This window comes from Martes martes (assembly GCF_963455335.1).
Source record: "Martes martes genome assembly, chromosome: 3".
In the NCBI taxonomy this organism is placed as follows: domain Eukaryota; kingdom Metazoa; phylum Chordata; class Mammalia; order Carnivora; family Mustelidae; genus Martes; species Martes martes.
In genome coordinates this window covers 94005169-94027097 of record NC_137890.1, presented here as the reverse complement: position 1 = coordinate 94027097, position 21929 = coordinate 94005169, and the positions used below count along the sequence as shown (strand labels likewise).

At 44.8% G+C, this 21929-nt stretch overlaps 1 protein-coding gene across 1 annotated transcript in view; it reads left to right on the top strand.

The window, feature by feature from the left end:
* Positions 1–21929, top strand: part of CFAP221 (cilia and flagella associated protein 221) — a 77184-nt gene that overhangs the window by 40625 nt on the left and 14630 nt on the right. The window contains exons 9-19 of the mRNA XM_080798964.1: positions 881–1001; positions 1086–1197; positions 1396–1504; positions 3855–3942; positions 7929–8018; positions 8947–9045; positions 12254–12359; positions 14365–14498; positions 16931–17011; positions 17579–17686; positions 17968–18099. Coding sequence (XP_080655090.1) covers positions 881–1001; positions 1086–1197; positions 1396–1504; positions 3855–3942; positions 7929–8018; positions 8947–9045; positions 12254–12359; positions 14365–14498; positions 16931–17011; positions 17579–17686; positions 17968–18099 — 1180 coding nt within the window. The remainder of the gene's footprint in view (positions 1–880; positions 1002–1085; positions 1198–1395; positions 1505–3854; positions 3943–7928; positions 8019–8946; positions 9046–12253; positions 12360–14364; positions 14499–16930; positions 17012–17578; positions 17687–17967; positions 18100–21929) is intronic.

The following is a 21929-nucleotide window of genomic DNA, read 5'->3' as shown; positions in this document are numbered from 1 at the left end:
TCAGGGACATACATAATCCTGCAAAGCAGGCATTCATATATTCTCACTTAAAGAAATGCTTCATAGCACTGAACATGACGTAGTTCTAGTACATCCCGTAATATGACTCCAGGAGCTTCTGTAGGCAGGCTAGTAGCCCTGTCTGTACCTACATATGTCCAAAGACTTTTCAGTTGCAGAAAAGATCTCAAACATTAGTCAGTCACTTGAGCATAGTCATTCTTTTACTAGGAACATACATCAGTGGAAGAACTTTTTTTTTAATGTAGTAGATTTAGCTATTGAAAACCAACAGCTGAGAAACAAATCACACTAGAGCAGGAGAGCATTTTCTAGCCTGTCATGTTATCTATTTGTTGTGTTCGTTGAGAAGGTAAGGAGGACCTGCCATTGGTAGACGATTTTGGCCTGTATTATTATAGTGTGGTACACTGACATTGCATTCATTTTAGTAGACCACTGTTTTAGCACACAGATTTATTTTCAGTGTAGATAGAGTCACTATTGGACCGAAAGTCATCATATTATCAGAAGGAACATGAAAATAGGAACCTTGTGGGATACCTGGCTGGCTCAGTTAGCACAGAGCACGCAACTCTTGATCTCGAGATTGTAAATTCGAGCCCCATGTTGGGTGGAGAGATTACTTAAAAAGTCTTTTAAAAATAGGAACCTTGGGGTGCCTGGGGTGGCTCAGTCAGTTTAACCTCTGCCTTCGGCTCAGGTCATGATCCCAGGGTCCTGGGATTGAGCCTCGTGTTGGGCTCCCTGCTCTGTGGGGAGCCTGCTTCTCCCTCTCCTGTTCCCCAAATCCTAAAAAACAGTAGGAACCTTGAGTTGATAGATTATATAGTAATTTAATATCTGTTTTAAACTATAGATTAGAAGAATTTGAAAGATTAAATGCTCTTTCTAAGAAAGTGGACCATCCTCCAGAAAAGGCAGTGACACGCATACATTTTCAGCAGCTGCCACCAAAACTGAAGCCTCTGAAGATTAAGGTAACCTGGGCGTTATGCTCAATATGATGGAAGGAGTGACAAAGAAGCACAATAATGACTTGTCCCTCCTGGTCTTGGTCTTAGGAAATTGAATATCAGAACTTGAGATTTCCGGTAGATTTATCAAATCCATATGCTGTGGCAACTGTTTTAAACCAAGAACCAGGAAAACTGAAGATTAAAGAATTAAGAGAAGGTAACTAGCTGATCCGTTGTAAATCAGCCACTGGCAGAATAGGGAAGAATGATCGCTCATCACATTTACTATTTATGAACAACAACAGCAAAACCCAGTTAGGTTGCTGTTATGTTTTGCCATTAGAAATGTGTTTTTGTCTCAGCAAATGATGCTGATTTGATTACTGACATAATCATTGTTCGCTCTTGCCCTCAGTTTTGGACCAAGGCAATGAGATTTCAAAAACAAGACAGATGAAGGAAGCACTCTTTGAACAGAAAGTCAGACAGGACACTTACGAAGAGATCGAAAATCACCTTAAGTGGTAAATATTGAGCAGTTATTTATATCAAGGGAGAGGACAGCGTTTTTAGTAATGGCTTTTTGTACATGAAACATGATGAAATGTAATCGCTTTGTGCCCTTTGAAAAGTTTCATTATTCCCTCTCCTCTACAGGACCTGAGACGTTTCTCTTCAGCATAAATCACCATGACCAAACCATGCTCTTTCCTAAGTGTGGCCAGATAGTGGCAGAGACAGAGCAAACTGTGGCAGACAACAGGACACTGCTCCCTACTGACCACTGCTGCCAGCACCCTGTCTCTCCTTTAGGGGCCCCAAATCTCGCCCCCCCACCCCACCTCAGCCCCCTGTGTCCTGGGCTGTCTGCCCCAGGTGCCTCTGGGGATCCCAGCAGTGCAGGCTGGAGTAAGGGACGCTCTGGGTGGAGTTTCCAGAGCTCAGCTGTGAGACCTCTGTCCTGTGCTTCTGTGCTCAAAATATATCCCTGTCCTCGGGTTTTTACCAGATCATACCGGAAGTATCCATGTGTCCAGACCCGACTAAAGTAGTAAACTTTAAAAACTCTTGAGCTGAGCTAAAAAAGAAACCCTTAGAAAGAGTCTTGGAGAGGCCATTTGCCCATGCCCCACAGCCGCACTTCTCAGACGGAGAGAACACACGCCAACCTCCCGGGCCTTCACGGATGTCCCCCATCCCGCCACCCTGCTTGCCCAGGGCAGTGCCCTCCATGTCTTACAGAAGCGTCTTTCTTCCACAGCAGCCTCTCTGTCACGGTCTAGCCCTGGTTAAATGGGAAGTACACCAAGTCACTGCAGATCATTTTTTAAAATACTCTTTCCCTATTACAAAAAATGGCCACACTGTCATTGTAGAAAATCTGAAAAAAAAAAATATATGTATATATATATATTTTTTTTTTTAAGGGGAGAGAAGTAGGAAAAAAAATCTGTAATGCATTGACTGCTGCCAACACTGGGGTCTTTCCTTCCTTCGATGCTTTTTTGTAGCGTACCTGAGATCACAGCCTCAATTGAGTTCTGAAGGCTCTGTCATTCACTGAATATTTTCTTCCGGCTTTTTCTTATCAGAAAAAAAATTTAAACCTGCCAGTAACATCCATATACACTAGACATCGCTTCACTAGTTGTTGACATTATACCACATACACTTGCACTGTCTACACACACACACACACACACACACACACACACACACACACACCTGCTTTTGAAGCATTTGAAAGTGAGTTGCAGACATCAGGGAGTTTTGCTCTTAGAGGCGTTAGCTCATGGCTCCTAAGTACAAGGACATTCTCCAACAGTAGCCTCATTACTTCCAAGAAATCTAAAACTGACGCCATAATATTAGAAACACCAGCCTCTCTGCACGTTTACCCAGTGGTCTCAATAATGTCCTTTCCATCTGGTCTTTTGTTTGGTTGGTTTTCGGAGAGGAAGACTCCGCCATCCAAACAAAGGTCAGACTATTTGTACTTAGCTTCCAGGTCTCTCCAGGCTCCTTCAGTCAAACAGTTCTCCAGACACCCCGTCCCCTTTTAAAATCATAGCAACTGTTTATTTTGAACATGTGCCAGGCTCCGTGATCAATACGTTACATACCAGAATTTTCTAAACTGTGCTAAAGTTCACAAAGCGCACAATTCACAATGTTAACCGTTTAAACATGTACAATGCAGATGTTCTCATTGTATTCACAGGTTCATTCAACCGTCCCCATCATGCCACACTAAAACATTTGCATTACTCCAGAAGGAAACCCCATACCCATTAAGCAGTCACTCCCCATTCCCTCTGCCCCCCTGCCCTCGGTCCACTTTCTAGCTCTATAAATTTGCTGATGCCAGACATTTCAAGTGAATGGAATCCTACATACATAGGTGGCCTTTTGTAACTGGTTTCTTTCATTTAACACAGGTTGAAGGTTCATCTGTGTCATAGCATCTGTCAGGACTTTGTTCCTTTTTTATGGCCATGTAATGTTCCATTGCATGGATTGTCTACATTTTATTTACTCATTTATCAGTTGACAGGCATCTGGGTGGTTTTCACTTTTTGGCTATTGTGAAGAAGACGGCTGTGAACATTTACACGCAAGCTTCTGTGTGAACACATCTTTTCAGTTCTCTAAGGTGGAGAATTGCTAGGTCATATGGTAAATCTATGTTTAGCGTTTGGAGAAATGGCCAGACTGTTGCTGTCGTCTCTACAACTTCTCTCCCCTGTGGCCCTCCTCCAGTATCTCCACACCCCCTTTGGTTGTTGAGAATAGCAAAGACACTCCATCCCCAAACTGACCATGGTATTCTGAAGGGCTCTGGAAGCTGGGATTGTTTGTTTGTTTCCTCCCCAGGCAGGTGCACCTCGGTAGAGATCATATGTCTTTTAAATTTAGAAAAGACCTTGCTGAAGAGCGGCAAAGAGAAAACATCAAATATAAGGTCAGAGTCGCTAATTCGATGATACTGATTGCGCTAAATAGTTTGAATTCCTGCTATATGCAAGAGACCCCATGGGAAGAAGGAACACATAGTTCCGTTGGGAGGGGAGGAGGCTGATGACAAGTTAATTGTTAACCATAAATCAAGGCTGGCTGTAGATGTCACAAGAAACCTCTACTAAATATTGTGGGGAGTCAGAGGCCAGAGAGGAGAAAGAGCTCATCTAATTGAAAAGCTTCCTCCAAGACATGGTATGATTTTGAAAGGCAGTAAAGAGGACAAAGGCATTCAATTCAGAGGGAGGGCAATGCCTCAAATTCAGGTTGGAGTTCTGGGTGTGGTGTATGCCTGTCCCGTGATCTGCAGAGCATGAGAGTAAGAGGGACCCACAGACAGGGACCAGGAGTGACGCCAGAGCCAGAGCCAGACAAAACTTCCAAGTCAGAGACCCTCAAGAGGGGCTGAGCAGAGAGAATGACAAACTGGTTGAGGGGAGGGGGCCACGGCTGGCTTGTCAAGGCAGCACCTGCAGATTCGGGGGGGGGGGGCGGGTAGAGACAGGAATGGTGGCACTGTGCCACACCCCTGTCCTCACCGTGTGTGAGAGACTTTGTTCCCTGAGAGCAGGGGGCGCTGGGGACAGGCCCATAGTCACTGAAGCACAAGACACTCATGGGCCAGAGGAGATAAGGCTCGGCTTGGGCTTCCTGTCTCAGGGCCTAGGACTTTGTTGGGAGGACTGGCGGAACCATCCTGTGTTGTACTAGTCTGCTCAGACTGTGGTAACAAGTACCAGACTGGGAGGTATAAGCAACAGAAATGTGTTTTCTCACTGTTCTGGAAGCCCAAGGTCAAGGTGCATGATCTTCTAAGGGACATGAGGGAATGATCTCTCTTCTCGACCTACAGACCATCTTTTCCCTGTGCCTTCACGTTTTTTTCCTCTGCCCAAACTTCCTCTTATAGAAGACACCAGTCACACTGGAGTAGGGCCCACCCTGTGACCTCCTTGTAACTTGATTACACCTTCAAACACTGTGTCCTCAAACACAGTCACATTCTGAGGTGACTGCGGGTTAGGATTTCAACATATGAGTTTTGGAGGGACATAATTCCGCCATGGCATATATATTTAAGCTTGGGATTGTGAGCTTCCCATGGTCAGTGTTACACGAAGTGGCCACACTGGGTGGGAGGGATTGGGGAAAAACATGGATCCTGTTGGATAGGAATCTATTTTTCTTCCTAGAATACATTTTTCTTACAGAATACATTTTTCTTCCTAGAGCTTCTTTCTGATTGGATTCCAAATCAGATACTCGAGTAAATTTATCTTGTTTTTCTTTATTTTTTACAAGAGAGAATGTAAAGTGATTGCATTAGTAAACCTTAGCATTTAGGGAAGGCACGTATTAGATTGGCATTGAAATTTAGTTTGATCCTAGTTCTGTTTCTTTGCATTGGATTTTAAAAACGAAACATTGAGTATTCTGTCCACCCCACAATGGGATGATACTTTATAGCCGTTTTAGAGATGCAGGTGACACACGACGTGGCACAACCAGGCAGGGCAGTGTGACAGCAAAGGCTGGATTGCCAGCCTTTGGTCGCCAGGGAACTCAACTGTGTATTTGCCTTGCAAGTGTGTTTAACAAGTGCTCTTTGTCTGTAAGACTCTGTGCTAGTGAATGAGCCACTGTCCCTGCCCTCCAGAAAGGCACAGTCCATAAGGGGCACAGAAACATTAAGAGATGATTTAAAATGTGCCAAGTGCTGTCACTGAGGGGCAAAGAAGGGCGGGAGATCGAATGGTCCATAGGGGTCCCGCTTAGGTGCGTGGGGCGATTTTAAACAAGATCCCAAATACAGAAGAGAAGTTCAACTTGGGACATGTTACACATGGAGGGCCTGGAGGGCATCCTGGTGGTGGCTACAGGAACGAGTATACCTCAGCAGAGAGGTGGAGAGTAGACACAGAACAGCGCCATGGCCATGGGAAAGTTGATGGAGTGAGAAACTGGTAGCTCCAGGTGGGAAAGACAGAGAACCTCATGATTTGAGGGGAGAGCAGCAGATAGCGAAGGAGCCAGAAGGGGAAATGGTCAGGGAGGTCAGGAGAACCGGGTGACACTGAAAAAGCAGATGGAGAGGGATCCAGGGTGGTGGGGCCCGAGTAGTACATGGTGTGTTGGACCACTTGGAAGGCCTGTTTTGCCATAGCGATAGCCAATCCCGGGAGAGAGGTGGAGGTGAAAAGCCAAATGACCGGGGCTCGAGGAATGCAGGGAAGTGAGTGGCTGGTTTCTTGAGAAGCTGAGATGACCAGCAGTGAAGGATCAGGGCATGGACCATTCCAAGGGGATGTGGTGTCAAGGAGGAGGTTTCTAAGTTGGAAAACTCCAGAACATTTGTACGCTGAAGGCAAAGAACAACCGCAGAGGGAAAGGCTAAAGAAAGTTGGGAAGAGGCCTTGGTCGGAGGGGAAGATTGACCTTGAGGAAGGACATGGTGTCAGGCTCGCATGCTGAGAGAGGGCCATTGAAGGCTGCATGTGGCCTTGTTCTTCTGGGTGCCCCAGGAGGCCAGGCCAGCTGCAGAGATAGCCATGAGCACTGGCTGGAGAGAATCCTGCAGAGAGGAGCTAGTAGTCACAAGGGTAGCCAAGGGGAGAAGGAAAGAAGACTTCATGTGCTTAACATCACTCACTGAGCCCCTGAGCCCCAGTATAGTTTGGCAGCAAGTGCTGAGAGACCCTACTCTGTGTGTCTGGGAGCTCTCATCAGGCAGCTGAATCCTGGCGGGTGACCCAGTGGCAAGGAACACCTGAAGGCCCAGGCCATGTGGCAGAAAGCTGAGACAAGAGAGCTGGGCGGGGAGATGGGGATGTGGGGAGGGCAGGGAGTGGAGGGCGTGGGAGTGGGCAGGATGATGGGCTTTTACCCAGGAGATGGTTGATGATAGTAAATTTCAAAACACATCATAATAAGTAGAGTCTTGATATAAGACCTCACCCGCCTCTCTCTTCTACCTATCAACCTATTTACTAATCCCTCCTTTAAGGTGCTATTTTATTTTATTTTATTTTTAGTGGTGTTGGAAGTCTGGGTCTCTTTCCACAAAATCTGTCTTTCGAGGCTAACATCCATAGTCTCAGACTCAGCTCCCTGATATGTGCAAAGCAGAGCTAGACAGCTCACCACCTGGTGTCAATAACACAACTCTCTCATTTCTTCTGTTAATGTGGTGATCAGAATAGATTGCTTCCAGTTAAGTCTTTAAAAATGATGGCAAACAGCGTACATACAAGCCAAGCTAGATCTGGAAGTAATTTAACAAGTAATAAAAACCACAGATAGGTAAAAACTAACAAGCTTTTGCTGTGGACACAGTCCCTTTTTCCATGGAGGCAGGTGTATGCAGACACCAAGCCAAGCCCAGCCAGCCAGCCTTCTGGCGGAGTGTGCCATGTCTCCTGGGTAATGGGCCAGAGAGCTCCAGGGTCCTGGGGAAGCAGGAGGTAGGGAAGGGCAGCAGCCTGTAAGAAGACACTTACTCCAGGGAAAGGGCAGATCCCAGGAGAGGGGAGAACTTAGGCCCCTTTGTTAAACCCTGTACTGGGATAATCAGCTCTGAGGAGGAGCTTGAAACTTTAAGTTCTTTTTTAAATGAAATCTCTACACTCCCATGGTTACACATTTCTTAAAATCCTTCTGGTGAGTTTTAAATGCTTTGGAAATGATTTCCAGAGCCACTGTCCCCTGGTTATGGAAAGAAAGTTCTGGGTCCACTCAACTGTTAGAACCCCCTATGTTTAAACAGTGAGTATGATTATAATGGGCCCTTTAACCCTCTGTCACCCACTCCCAGCCAGAACTTCGTGTGTGGGTGTGACTGATCCTTTGATAGGTTTCTATCAGCTTTAATGAGATATATAGTTGTGTGTGTGTTTCTTCAATTTTAATATTTTTGATGATTGAAAAACCCAGGTAGATCGAGGAGATCCTATTTTGGATGAGGAATTTCAGCGCATCAAGACAGAAGTCCACCAGAAACGGGTTGTTCATAGTCTAGAAGAAGTGGGTAACTTTCCTTTATTTGGAAGCTAATTATCAATAGCCCTTTATATTCTTATTTTTAAAACACTAAACAATTTTACAGAAATGCTTTTACCCAGAGATATTTACTAAGTTTTAATTTGCATTTTAATTTATATTTTCAGAGTGGTTTTTTACTATATATTTGCAAGTGAAGTATCAAAAATCATGATGTTTCGCTTGAAATTAACAACATTAAATTCTTTGGCTCCTCCTTTACGCCCTTCTACTTTCTCTTTCTTGGTCTTCTTTTTTGTTTCCCTTTGCTCTCTAAGCCTCTGTCTGCAGGTCCTTCCTGGTGGGTCCCTGAGCCTATGTTCCTTGCCTCCTGCCCTTGGTGGGAAGAATACACAACAGGAGGCCAGAAGCTAGATATTCTCAAGCTCTCTTACAGATTTGGGACCTGGGAAAAGCCCTCTCAGTTTCTGTACCTCAGTCTCCTCAAACATAAAATGGGGACAGTGGCCCCTTCACCTGAGTGTCCTCTGTCATGTGATAGTGTCTGGTTAAAATCCCAATTTTTAATTTTAACAATGAGACAATTTGAGAGACAGAGAGAGCACAAGAACAGGGTGAAGGGCGGAGGGAGAAGCAGACTCCTAGCTGAGCGGGGAGCCTGATGGGGGGCTGGATCCAGGACCGGTCCTGGGATCATGTCCTGAGCCAAAGGCAGAGGCTTAACACTGTCAGTTTATTAAAACCCAAATCTCAAATTCCACTTTTGGCCCCCAACCCAAGAAGTATTCCCTATACTGCTACGTACACTAAGAGTGTGGAATAAATGCTCATTCCATCGTGGAACAGATAAGTCATAAGTTGATTTAGGATCAGGCTCTAAAACATTTTTATTAAGTGCTCCCACCTGGAGTTAAATTTAAATCTAAGATATGCCTGTGTTCTGTTTTCACAGAAAATCAAGGAATTCCATCCTAATTTTGATCCACTCATTAATAATACCTGGGTCAACAGGTTCAGGGCACAAAAGCGCTTTCAGCAAGCTGCACGCAAGGTAAGTCCCAGCACCAAACAGAAATTTTAATTGGCTTAGTCCTCAGCACAAGGAAATCGAATGATTTTTTCTAACAGTTTTATTGAGATATAATTCACTTATCGTAAAATTCACTCTTGTAAAGTATACATTTTGGTGGGTTTTAATGTATTTACACAGTTCTACAGCCATCACCACGATCTAACTTTAGAACATTTAAAAAAATTTATTGAAGTGTAGTTAGCATACAATGTTATAGTAGCTTCAGGTGTAAAATATAGTGATTCAACAATTAATTTTAGAATATTTTTTTATCACTGCAAAGAGAAACCTGGTTCCCATTAGCAGCCCCTCTCCATCCCCCAGTCCTTGGCAACCAGTGATCAGCTTTCTGTCTCTATGGATTCGCCCTTTCTGGACATTTCATAAACATGGAATCATAGGGCACATGGCCTTTTGTAACTGGCTCTTTCACTCAGCTGGTTTTCAAAGTTCATCATGTGGTAACCTGTACCAGTACTTCATTTCTCTTTTACGGGTGGATACTATCCCATCATCCCATCATGTAGATACGCCATATTGTATCTTTTCGTCCGCTGAAACATTTGTGTTGTTCTCACTTTTTGGTCATTATGAATAATAATGTTATGAACATTCCACTCGTGTACACGTTTGTGGACATGTGTTTTCAGTTCTCTTGGATATATACCTAAGAGTAGACTTGCCATGTCGTGTGGTAACACTAGAACAGTTGGACTTTGATCAGTTACTTCTAGAGAGAACAATCGCGAATTCCTGTGGGATCTAGTCTCATCCAGGCTTATGGCTTTCCCTTCAAGACGTGTCATCTCATTTCACCCTCATGGTGGCTTTCCACCCAACCCATTAGAGCCTCCAATTGCTTCCTATGATCGGGATAAAAAATAAAGGGTGTCGGTGACTCCCTAGTCTAGCTACAGCCATACCTCTCTAGCCTAGACCCACCCTCCGCCCCACTCCCTACTTCCATTCTCTGTGTGGTCCCAGTCCTCATCTCCCAAACACACCAGCCCCTTCCCTACTACAAACCTCATCATGTTTCACCTGAGAAGACATTCCATCTCCCCTCCATGTATGTGCATACTTGTCCTATGGGCCAGCATGAGCCCACCGAGCCATTACCAAGCCAAGGTGCCTCTTGCTTCTCATGCTGCTAGTAGATCCCTTGTCCCAGCCACTCGAGTGCAGCCGCCTTGCGGAGGAGAGCCATTCCTCAAGCAGGGGAGAGCCGTGCTCGAGACCTGGACTCTGGAGCCAGGCTGCCTGCCCCTAATTATTCTTTTTCTTCTTTTAAGAGAGAGAGTGTGAGAGAGAGCATACATGTGAACAGTGGGGAAGAACAGAGGGAGAGAAGGAAGCAGACTTCTCGCTAAGCAGGGAGCCCGACACGGGGCTTGATCCCAGGACCCTGGGATCATGACCTGAGCCAAAGGCAGCCACTTAATGACTGAGCCACCCCGGAGCCCCTGCCCCTAATTCTTGATGCCACTAATGAGCTTTCTGATCTTGGAAAAGTTCTATAACCCCCATTAGCTTCCTCCTCCTCCGTAACTGAGGATCACAGTAAGACCTGTCTCAGAGTTGTTGTGGACATTAACTGGGCGAATATGTATAAGGGATTCCAAAAGTTTATAAACTTTCTCCATCGAGCAGTGTTTTCAGCCTGGACTGAGGACAGTCTAGGGGAGAGGCAGAGCTCACTGATCAGTGACTTGTGCACCAGCCACCAGGGTCCTGCGGGACCCTATCCCTGCTAAGGCTCTGTCTGGGTGCGCTGCTATGTGCAGAACGGAGGTGGCCACAAGGAGCTCAGTGTGGGGAAGGAAGTGGTAGAGAGAGACAGGGCGAAGCTGTGCTCCAAGGGAGGAGGGCACAGCTGTTGACAATGGGCAAATAGCAGCGATACTGGCCAGGCTGGCTTCTCCACGAGTGCGACCACCTGGCCTTTCTGGGCTGAGCCCTCCAGGGTGATAAAGGTATTGTCAGTTGTTGCGTGCTTTGCTCTGAGCAATGGCTCAGTCTTTCCCTCACTCCCCAGGAAGACTGTCAGATCAAGGTGCAGATACGTCCCCAGCCTGATGACTTCCTGTCATCTCTCCAACTCAGCCACAGCCCCATCATCCCCTGCCTAGACCAGTGTGACTCGCCCTGCCTTCCCTGCTTCCAGTCCCCCCCACAGCAGCCACAGTAGTATTCCCGAAGCCAAAAGGCGAGGGTACCCCTCCTCCGGTAAAACCCTCCAAAGTCTTCCCATTGCAACTGGAATGAAGCATACAACTTTTTTCAAGGCCACAGGCCACTCTGGACTTCTCTCTGTCCCTTAGACATGTCTCATTTGTTCCTGAAGCAGGATCTTCCTCTTTGCTGTTTCCTCTGCTCTGAATTCTCTTCCTCAGACCATTCTCTCCTCATCATTCCAGTTTTAGATCAAACCTCACCTTCTCAGTGAGCTCTTCCATCATTACTCTTGCAGCAGTGGCCAGACCACTCCCCTCCCCACGTCCTCCCCCATCATGCCCTCGTGTGTGTGAGCACACGCGTGCACACACACACACACAGTTAGAATGTCAGTTCGGTGCAGGCAGGAACAACCGCATCTGATAAGCCTTGAACAGAACTGACCAGGGCATCAGCACATCATACTATTAATTTGTTAAATGAGAGCCCCTTACAGGATGGAAAGGGCTATTAATCATGAAAGGAATGGTCCCCTTGGCCACAGCTCAGAGCACGGGTACCAGACCCCTCTAGTAGCACACAATCTGAGTGCAAAGCACGTGGTATACAGTTATCATTGCCCATAATCCACAGCCCAGTTCCCCCAGAACCACCCATTTATTTGGTCCCTCTGCTCCAAAAATAACACGGCAGAAGCATTGCTATTCAGATACACTGAAAAGAAGCAGCGTGGAACTGGTCATTCTTTCCACTCTGGAAATAGAAGAACAGGGCTCATAAATTGGTCATAACAAGGCCAGATGACAACTTAGTCTCTTTTTCTTGTATTCAGGCAAGTCAACATGGCCGAGACCTTGAAGTCCCCGTGGCCTCCACCTAGGACAGTGCGCCACGATCCCTGAGAATTCTGACTTAGAGCGCGGGCCTCAGCCCTTAGCTGTTGTTGGGGAAAGGGAATCAAATCGAAAGACAAAATGAGTGAATGCTTTGAAATCATCCCTTCTAATTCCAGGTCATGATTCATAGAAGATTAATCAGTATGCTGAGTGCTATTCATAACATGGACAAAGAGAACATACGCAGAAAACTGAGCCAAGGAAGACAGTCAATAATAACAGGTAGAGCACAGCTGCCAAGTGCAGCGAAGCTTCGACCCTAGGCATGACATCCTGTATAGGAGTTTAGCTGTGCAGAGGTAAAATATTTTTGTAAATCATATCCATTAGGTTTTTGGGTTTTTTTAATGGCCACAGTAATGAATTACCACAAACTTAATGGCTTTAAACAACACAGATGTATTATCTCACATTGCTGGAGGTCAGAAGTCTGAAAACCAAGGTGTCAGCAGGGCTGGCTTCTTCCGGAATTTCCAGTGGAGAGTCTGTTCCAGGCCTTTCCACATCACTCTGCACCCTGCTTCAGTTGTCACATCACCTCCCCTGACTTTGGCCCTTCTGCCTCCTCCTCATATGGGTCCTGTGACAACACTGGGCCACCTGGACTACCCAGGACACTCCCTATCTTCAGATCCTTAACTTAATCATACCGGCAAAGTCCCTTTTGTCATGGAAAGTGACAGAGTCACACTGCAAGGGACAGAATGTGGACATCTTTGGGGGAGGGCCACCATCAGGCCTACCCAGGACATAAATCAGACCTGGGTAGGTTTGATTGATTTCAGGTTTGGCTGAAATGCCTACCCAAGTGAGAGTTAGCCAGAGCAGCCGACCCAGCCAAGTTGTGACATCTGTGGAGTTTGGCCATGGTTTGACCTCTTGTTTTGTGCCCTCGGTTCTCTCCTGTCACCAGAGAGACCAGAATGGTCAACATTCATACTTGTTAACTGACTGGCTACATCTAGTGTTGTCACAACCTAGCATTTGCACATAAAGCATTTTTTTTTTTTTTCCAAATAGACTCCATGCCCAGCATGGAGCCCAACACGGCAAGAGCTGGGCCACCCAGCTGCCTCGCACATAAAGCTTTTGACCTCATACAATCTTTGCTAACTTAAAGGAATTCCAGTCCTCGGATGCCTGGGTTGACCGGGCTATTAGAAGCACACTCACAGTGGCTTTTGGGCTCCCATCATCATCTTCTCTTCCCCACGGCTCATCTGCAGATCCATGGGCAGGACCCAATCCTTCCAAACCCTGCCTGCCCTCCCTAGTGGGAGCCCCCTAGCCTGACTCTTCAGTCTTCCTCTCCTTCAAGACCTAGATGGATTTTTTTTCCCAAATCATTTTATTGCACTTTAATCCCTTTCCCCCTCCCCTTTTTTTTTGGCCTGACCCAGTGCTGTTTATTGAATCCATCATCAGAGGCAAGGACTCACTATTCATCACAAAAAGGGGTGGGCAGGGATTCACCACAGGAGGGTCTTCCAAAGGGGTGGGTTGAGGGACAGCAGGTGTGGGACTTGGGTTCCTGCAGAGGACCAGCAGTCTGTCCAGCCCTTGCTGCGGGCACACTTGACAGCCGCTGGGCATGGCATCCAGCAGGACCCTGTCCCTCCTCGCAGACAGTGCCCCTAAATGACGGCTGGGCCCAAGACCCCCAAGGTCCCAAGGGAAGAAGGAGCTCTGGAGGCCCAGGCTCAGGTCCTGAGCACCTGCTCCTCGTCTTCCTCCCCTTCAAGATCCAGATGGGTATTTTGTTTCTCATAATCTTTTCTTTTTCGCTCTTTAATTATGCTTTCAAAAAATCTCACCTATGTTATTGTTACATCCAGTATTGATGTTTCTAATGAAGAAACTCTTATTTAAAATACTGTAAAACTCATCTGTGAATTATGTATGGACCCCTGTAAAATGTCTTCATGTGTTTTTTAATGTAATCATTTTCTTGACTGATAAAGACAAAGAAGATACGTTAGAGAGCCTTTCACGGGGAATTGTAGTTTTTTTGGAAGTAAAAATAAAGCTTTAAAAAGGACAAGGGGTGGAGTAAATAACAAAAGAAAATTAGAACTGGGCCCGGATGCCCATACACATATATATTCTTTCCGAGTCGGCATGTGACAAGTGCCCACCGATTGGCGTATGGCAGATAGGAAACTGAAGACAGTGGTTTCACATAAAAATACTGTAAGAACTCCCCCCAAATGCTCTTCTGTTCCCCCAGACAAGAATGCCTCCAGATTCCTCCTGGCTCGGATCAGTCAAGATAATTATTCCAGCCGTTTCTCTGTATCCCCCAAGGAAGTGCTGCCCTTCGCCTTCCCATCCTACAGTCCTCCTCAGAGCTCCAACGAGTTGGTGGGTGCCGTTAGGCTGTGGGCTGGGGGCCGGGCACGATCAGAGGGTTGTTAGATGGCAGCAAGACCTACCTCAGGCTCTGTCCCTTTGCTTCCTCCTGAGAGGCTCCCTGGGACACCTGTGCCCAGGGACTTGCGATCACTGGGAAACCTGAGATTATCTAGATTCACCTGTGCCGAGCTCCATGGTAACCTGGGCTGGGTGCCTTCCAGCCTGGAACCCATCAAAAGCCCCTCCTGACGGCCCAGGAACTGGGCCTGAGAGCAAAGGGGCAGATGGAGAATCCGAGAAGGCCCGGCCTAGGGAGGCGGGCTCTGCTCAGCTGGACCCTTCTGCTTTTTGGGCAGTTGGAAAGACCAGAGAAGGGCGCCCCCCAGGATCTAATAGTCTAACCCCTGAGACTCTCAGTTCTCTCTCTCTCTGGTGAGAGGTGTGACAGTTCGTTTTCTTGCCTTCTGGGCACAATGATGCATTAAAGTAAAAATAAGGGGCACCTGGTTGGCTCAGTCGGTTAAACATCCCACCCCTGATTTTGGTTTGGGTTGTGATCTCAGGGTTGTGAGCTAGGATTCCTCTCTCCCTCTCCCTATGCCCTTTCCCCTTCTCCCCTGGCTCAATCTCACACTCTGTCTCTTTCTGTATAAAAATAATAGCTAACTCTTAACCGTGAGTCAGTGTCTGAAGTGCACGTGTATCAGTGCATTTACTCTTTATCATCTTACCGACGAGTAAGAAACTGAGACACAAGGCCACGTAGCTGGTAATAAAATGTTTCCTAAGCTCGTGTAGTTAGCAATAAACAGCATGTTTAAATCGATGTTGAAAGCACACACACAGGGCGCCTGGGTGGCTCAGTCAGTTAAGCGACTGCCTCTGGCTCAGGTCATGATCCTGGAGTCCCAGGGTCAAGTTCCGCATCTGGCTCCCTGCTCAGCAGGGAGTCTGCTTCTCCATCTGACCTTCCCATCTCATGCTCTCCCTCCCCCCCCCCCCAAAAAAAAGCACACAGGCAAATTAATTTTTTAGTTTCAAAGAATAAACTTGCCATGCACATCCTACATTGTATGTTACACATCACAAGTTAATCTACTCGAGAATTGCAGGACCAACTTTAGAAATTCCATGGGTTTTCTGCATTAAATCATCAAATGACCTAAGACATCAGACTGTGTAGTTCCCAGGAAATAATAAATCTGTGATTCTCAAGCATGGATAAACACATTTAATAATTAATGGGGTGGAGGGGTGCCTGGTTGGCTTAGTCGGTTAAGTGTCCCAACTCTCGATTTTGGCTCTGATCATGATCTCAGGGTCATGAGATTGAACACCACGCGGGGCTCTGGGCTCAGCAGTGAGTCTGCTTCTTTCCCTCTCCCTCTGCCACTCCCCTCCACCACCACCACTCACACCCTCTCTTTCTAAAACAAATACATCTTAAAAAAAAAAAGATTCTCTGCCTCTGCCTCTGCCCCTCTCCTTCCCCACTCACAAGAACACTTTCTCTCTCTCTCTAAATAATAATAACTAACGGGGCGGAAAGGGTGATAGTGATGAGTAGATCACTGTGTTGTGTAGCCTGTCTCATTATTTTTGAGTAGTTCCCATCTTACACATTCATTTGTTGCCTTAGTTCTACAAAGACTTCTGTGGCTTGCGGTTGATGAAAAATGGAACACTCAGCACTCCTGTCTATAGAGAATTTTGTAATTCATTCTATACTTTATTTCATCAATTCTTTTTATATTTAACAGCTTTGAAATCAATAAATGTCATATAAGCAATGTGTATTAGCAATGCATCATATTAATTTAATGATGATAGATGAGGCAAAATACAGTATTTATTAAGGGGTCCGTAGTATGTCAGGCGCTATTCCAGGTTCTCTGGGTGACCGAGGCAGACAGCATGCGGGAAAGTAGTGCTTTGGAGATGAGCCCCCATGGAAGGGACCTGGGTTGGACAGGGAGAAGGAGAGCAGCCGTTCTGGACTAAGGCCTCAGCTGGACTCAGGAGCCCCGAAGCTGGGATGGGGGGAGAGGACCGGGCATTTCTACCTTTGTTTCAACTTGTGGTTGGTGGCAGCCTGCCCTAGGAGGGGCACACGACCTTGAGGGAGGTAGCTCCCTTCAGCCAAGGCAGCTCCTGAAGAGGGCTGACCCCTAAGAGTTGTTTCTGTCAACGGACTCTGGAATCCTCTGAAGCCCGCAGGGGATTCTGGGTGGCACGTGGCAGCAACCACAATGGTAGAAAATAAAAAAGGATCCCATACACTACGAGGTAAGGAGGAGAGGTTGGTCAGCGCAGCCTCCCTGCCCCACACATCGGGTGGAACTCAGGTCACGGAAAGTTTACCAAATGTTTCTCAGCAGAAGCACAGCGACTTTTGCTCGGTGTTGATCATGTGTCAATGTTTTTGAATTCCCGCATTTTAGGCTCCTGATGGCCTTGGACCGGTTCCAATTAAATCTCAAGAAACTCAAATCAAGCAGAGTTTTTCCTTCTTCAGTCTGCAGGTCAGACCCGCCATACGGTATCAGTTAATAGGTTTCTTGTGACATGAACAAAATATTCTTGAACTTGAATTGTACCATTTTATTAGTTTTGTTCTGTTGTAGATTATACACCATAGCATTCTGTGTGTATTCTTCTGCTGTTATTTTATGGTATGTGCGAGGTATAACATATGTGGTTTCTGGAAACCAGGATCTTTACTCTGTGGATATACAATATATTATGCATTCGCGAAACTATCCGAACAAGTGTTAGAAACTTCAGGGAACACAAGATGAAGTGAACAAAAGTTAGTTGGCCTTCCTTGACGTATAGCCACTCCCGGTTTTGAAAATGTAAATATTTCAAATCCACCAACCAGTGTTCAGTGTATTTCCACAGGTAAGCCCTATGGTAGAGGAGAGTTACTGCAAATGTCCAGCATTTATTTGGGGACCCAGAGCAGGGCCCTGGAGTGGGGCTGAGACTTCTCCCTTCAGGAAACTCCAACATATGCTTATTGAGAATTAGATCCCTTTAATCAGTGATGTGTTTAAGAACATTCTATCAGTTGTCTTCTTTGACCTCAGGTTCCTCAGCTGTACAAAATTAAAGGCTATCAGCCTTTCTGTGTCCAGAAGTCCTCAACAAGCTACAAACCTCAAAAGCTTGCCCGAGCTCTGAAGCAAGGGGCCGAGGTAACACATCTCCACCTGTAAGAATTGCTCTCACACTTCCCCTCTTGTCCTGGCATCAAGACCAACACACCGGGGCTCCTGGTGGCTCAGTGGGTTAAGCCTCTGCCGTCATCTCAGGTCCTGGTCTCATGGTCTTGGGATCGAGCCCCACATCGGGCTCTCTGCTCAGCAGGGAGCCTGCTTCCCCCTCTCTCTCTGCCTCCTCTCTGCCAAATAAATAAATAAAATCTTAAAAAAAAAAAAAAAAAAGAAGGCTAACACACCACTTGGTCCCTTCACAGGATGAAGCCACGATCATAACGCTACCCAAGCAGGATGCCACACCTCAGCTCCCCAGCAAAACCTCAGTCTTGGGCATGAAACCACCGGAGGCCTTAGCCGTGTCTCCAAATTATGACCCGCTTTATATTTTTGTAAGTGACAACTGGCAGAAGTCTCTCGTGTTCTATGTGCATCTATCTCAAGACTTACTTTATGAGAAAACAGAAGCATTAATTAGGAATATTTTTCTGTCTTTAGAGTTACAAGTGTGAAATGGTATCTCACCTTTGGAGTTGCTTGCCAGCATTTATCGTGTGGAGAATATCAGTGTTTCTGTCCTTTTAACAATTCCAGCATTTATTTATGTTTATAGCAATAGCTTTATGGTCCTTTCTAATTTCATATAATTATACATATGATATGTGTGTGTGTATATCTGAAGCTATCTGAACTACATACATTAGAAACTTTAATATATATTAAATCATAATTTTATATGATATATTTTTAATATTTATGTTTATATAATATATTATATAACATAATTATAAATTATTATATATTATTACAAATTATTATATATATGTGTGTATATATATATATATAGTGTTAAAAAAAGAAGAAACAAACAAACAAAAACAAAACACAACAGAAAGAGAAAGTAAAATCAGCCTAAACCTCATCAGTCAGAGCTTAATCAATTCCTTATTCCATCCTTGGGCAGCGTTCCCCTTCCATACTTGTGCCTCTGATTCCCAGATTTGTCAGTTCCACTTTGTTTCTGTGGCCCACACTCAGTTAACTTCCCTGTAGCACATCCTAACCATGCCACTGTCCTGCTCCGCATTCTTCACTGACTCCCCATTTTCTTCCAAATTAAGTCCAAGCATATGGGAAGCCAACAACATAACCACCCCCTTCTCTGCACCCCTGCGTAAGTCTCTGCTGAACTTGGTGTGCTTCCCTCCTTCCCCAGGCCCTCACTTCTGCCTGTCTGCCCTCACGGGGTCCCCACTCCCACCCTTATAGTTCCTGCTACCCAAGTCCTAAATGAATGGAACCCAGACAGGGCATCTGATGAGGTTCTTTGTAACAGTGGGCTCATCAGTGAAATGCCACAGTAGTTGCCCAGGTTCTGGTCTGCATTTTTAAAGACAGACACACACACATACACACAATTAAGAACCTTAGATACTGGTTGAGAAAGTCTCCTTTTGAGAATTTCCAAATGAAAATTTGTATCTGTAATATGGGCAGAGTTGCTGATAGTCACGCCCAAGGTCTCTTGGCCAGTCAGTGGGAGAGCTCCAAGCTAGTAGACAGAAAGCTGCCTGTTTCCTGGTTGACTGGCTCAGGGGCTCTTCCTCTGAATTGTGCTGCTTTCCTCCTGAGATCTGTGATGTTGGCTTTGGTCATTATGGGGCATTTTTTCATAGATTCTCCTTGGCTAAGGGAGTGGTCCTCAGAGACTCAGAGTCTTGGAGTTGGGATAACCTCACAGGATGTTTAACTCAAGGCTTTTCAAACTTCATTTAGTGCCAGAGCCCTCGAATCAGCTGAAACTTGACATAGAAAGTCAATATGTAATATACCTAGAGCCTTGCTTACTGTCTGGAAATAGCAGTGAGTAGGGGGTTCTCCCGAGGAGGGTGTCCCTGCAAAACTGTGGGGTTCCCCACAGCAAGGCTTGAAAAACACTCTTCAATCTCTTGTGAATCCCCCAGATTCACCATTACCATCCCCTCCCCATTCTAAAAGTGAGGAAACAGGTCTAGAGGAGTTACAGGAATTTTCCAGTCACACTCATACTTCCTTGGAAAATATCAGTAGTTAGTTATTAATTCATTAATTCCACAAACACTGAGAGCATGGCTAAGGTTAAGAACCTAAGGTTAGGAGCAGTTCATCAAAGGGACGCAACAATTCCACCTAATAATCCACCTAATTTATCCACCTAATAGTTTCAAAATACATGAGACAAAAATTAATTGAACTGCAAAGGAAAAAAAAACCCACAAAAATCCACAATAATAGTTGATTTCAATACCTCCCCCTCAATAATTGATAGAACAAGTAAATAGAAAAGAGTAAGGATATAAAAGTTTTAAATACCATTATCAATCGATTTGACCTAATTGGCATTGCTAGAACACTCTACCCGAAACCAACAGAATGCAGATTCTTTTTTTTTTTTTAAGATTTTATTTACTTATTTGCGAGAGAGAGTGCACAAGCAGGGGGAGCAGCAGAGGGAGATGGAGATGTAGACTCCCCACTGAGCAGGGGAGCCCTAGATGGGGCTCGATCCCAGGATCCTGAGATCATGACCTGAGCCGAAGACAGATACCCAACCCACTGAGCCACCCAGGTGCTCCCAGAATGCAGATTCTCTTTAAGTATACACAGGTTTGCCAAGATAGACCATATTTGGGGCCATAAAACAAGGCTCAATAAATTGAAAATATTCAGATCATATGAAGTATTTTTTCTGGCTTTGAAGAAATTTAATCAGAAATGAATAGCATAAGGATATCTAGAAAATTCGCCCCCCAAATTTGGAAGCTGAATTAAATACTTTAAAACAGCCAAAGAAGAAAGTCAAAGTCTAGTCCAAAGAAGAAATCAAAAGAAAAATTGGAAGGTATTTTTAACTTAATGAAAATGAAAGCACAAAAAATTTAATGGGAAATTTATAATGCTATAGACCTATATTTGAAAGTAAGGATGGGACTTAATGTCCTTGGCTACCCCTTTAAACTCAAAAAAGAAGAGTAGATGAAACCCAAACTAAGCAGGGAAGAGAAACAATAAAGATTAGATTGAAACCAATGAAAAAGAAAAGAAAAACAATAAAGAAAAACTGTTTCTTTGAGAAAAATCAATAAAATGAATAAACCTGATGTAACTGGTTGGGGGATAAAAGGTAAAAGACAGGGGCACCTGGGTGGCTCAGTGGGTTAGGGAATCGAGCCCTACATCAGGCTCTCTGCTCAGTGGGGAGCCTGCTTCCTCCAATCTCTCTTTCTGCCTGCCTCTCTGCCTACTTGTGATCTCTGTCTGTCAAATAAATAAATAAAAATCTTTAAAAAAAAAAAAGGTAAAAGACATGAATTACAAATACCAGGAGAGAGTTATCATCACTGCAGATTCTACAAATATCAAAAAGATAATAAGTTAATATTCAAGTACGTTCAACAAGTTAAATGGACAAATTCCTTAAAAGGCACAAACTTTTAAATCTTATTCAAGAAGAGGTAGATGACTCTACTATCTCCGTATCTGTTTTAAAATTGAATTTGTGGTTTAAAAACTTCCCACAAAGAAAACCCCAGGTGCAGATGCCTTCACTGGGGAATTCTGCAATCATTTAAGGAAGAAATAACACCAAATCCACAAAAACTCTTCCAGAAGGTGGAATAGATTACTTACCAACTCATTCTAGAAGTCAGTATTATCAGAAGTCACTCTGATGCCAAAGCCAGACAGAGACATTACAGGAAAAGAAAAGGATAGACCAGTATCCTTCATGATTCATGAGCATAGAGATAGATAGATAGATAGATAGATAGATAGATAGATAGATAGATAGATAGATATTAACAAATCCTATTCATCATATTCGTCATACAAAAAGAATAATGTATCAGGAACAAATGGGAACTTATGCCAGGATCACGAGATTAGTTTAACACTCAAAATTCAGTGTACCTCACCACATTAACAGACTAAAAAAGAAAAACCATATGATCATCTCAACAGATAAAAGAAGTAATCTGTCATTCCCAATAAATGCTGTCAGCAGTTGAGGTACAGAAGGGAATTTTCTCTACCTGATAAGAGCATCTATTAAAAACCTGGAGCTGTCCTCACTTCAGCAGCACATATACTTAAAGTGGAATGATACAGAGATAATTAGCATGGCCCCTGCACAAGGGTGACACACAAATTCTTGAAGCATTCCATATTTTAAGTTTGCAATAAA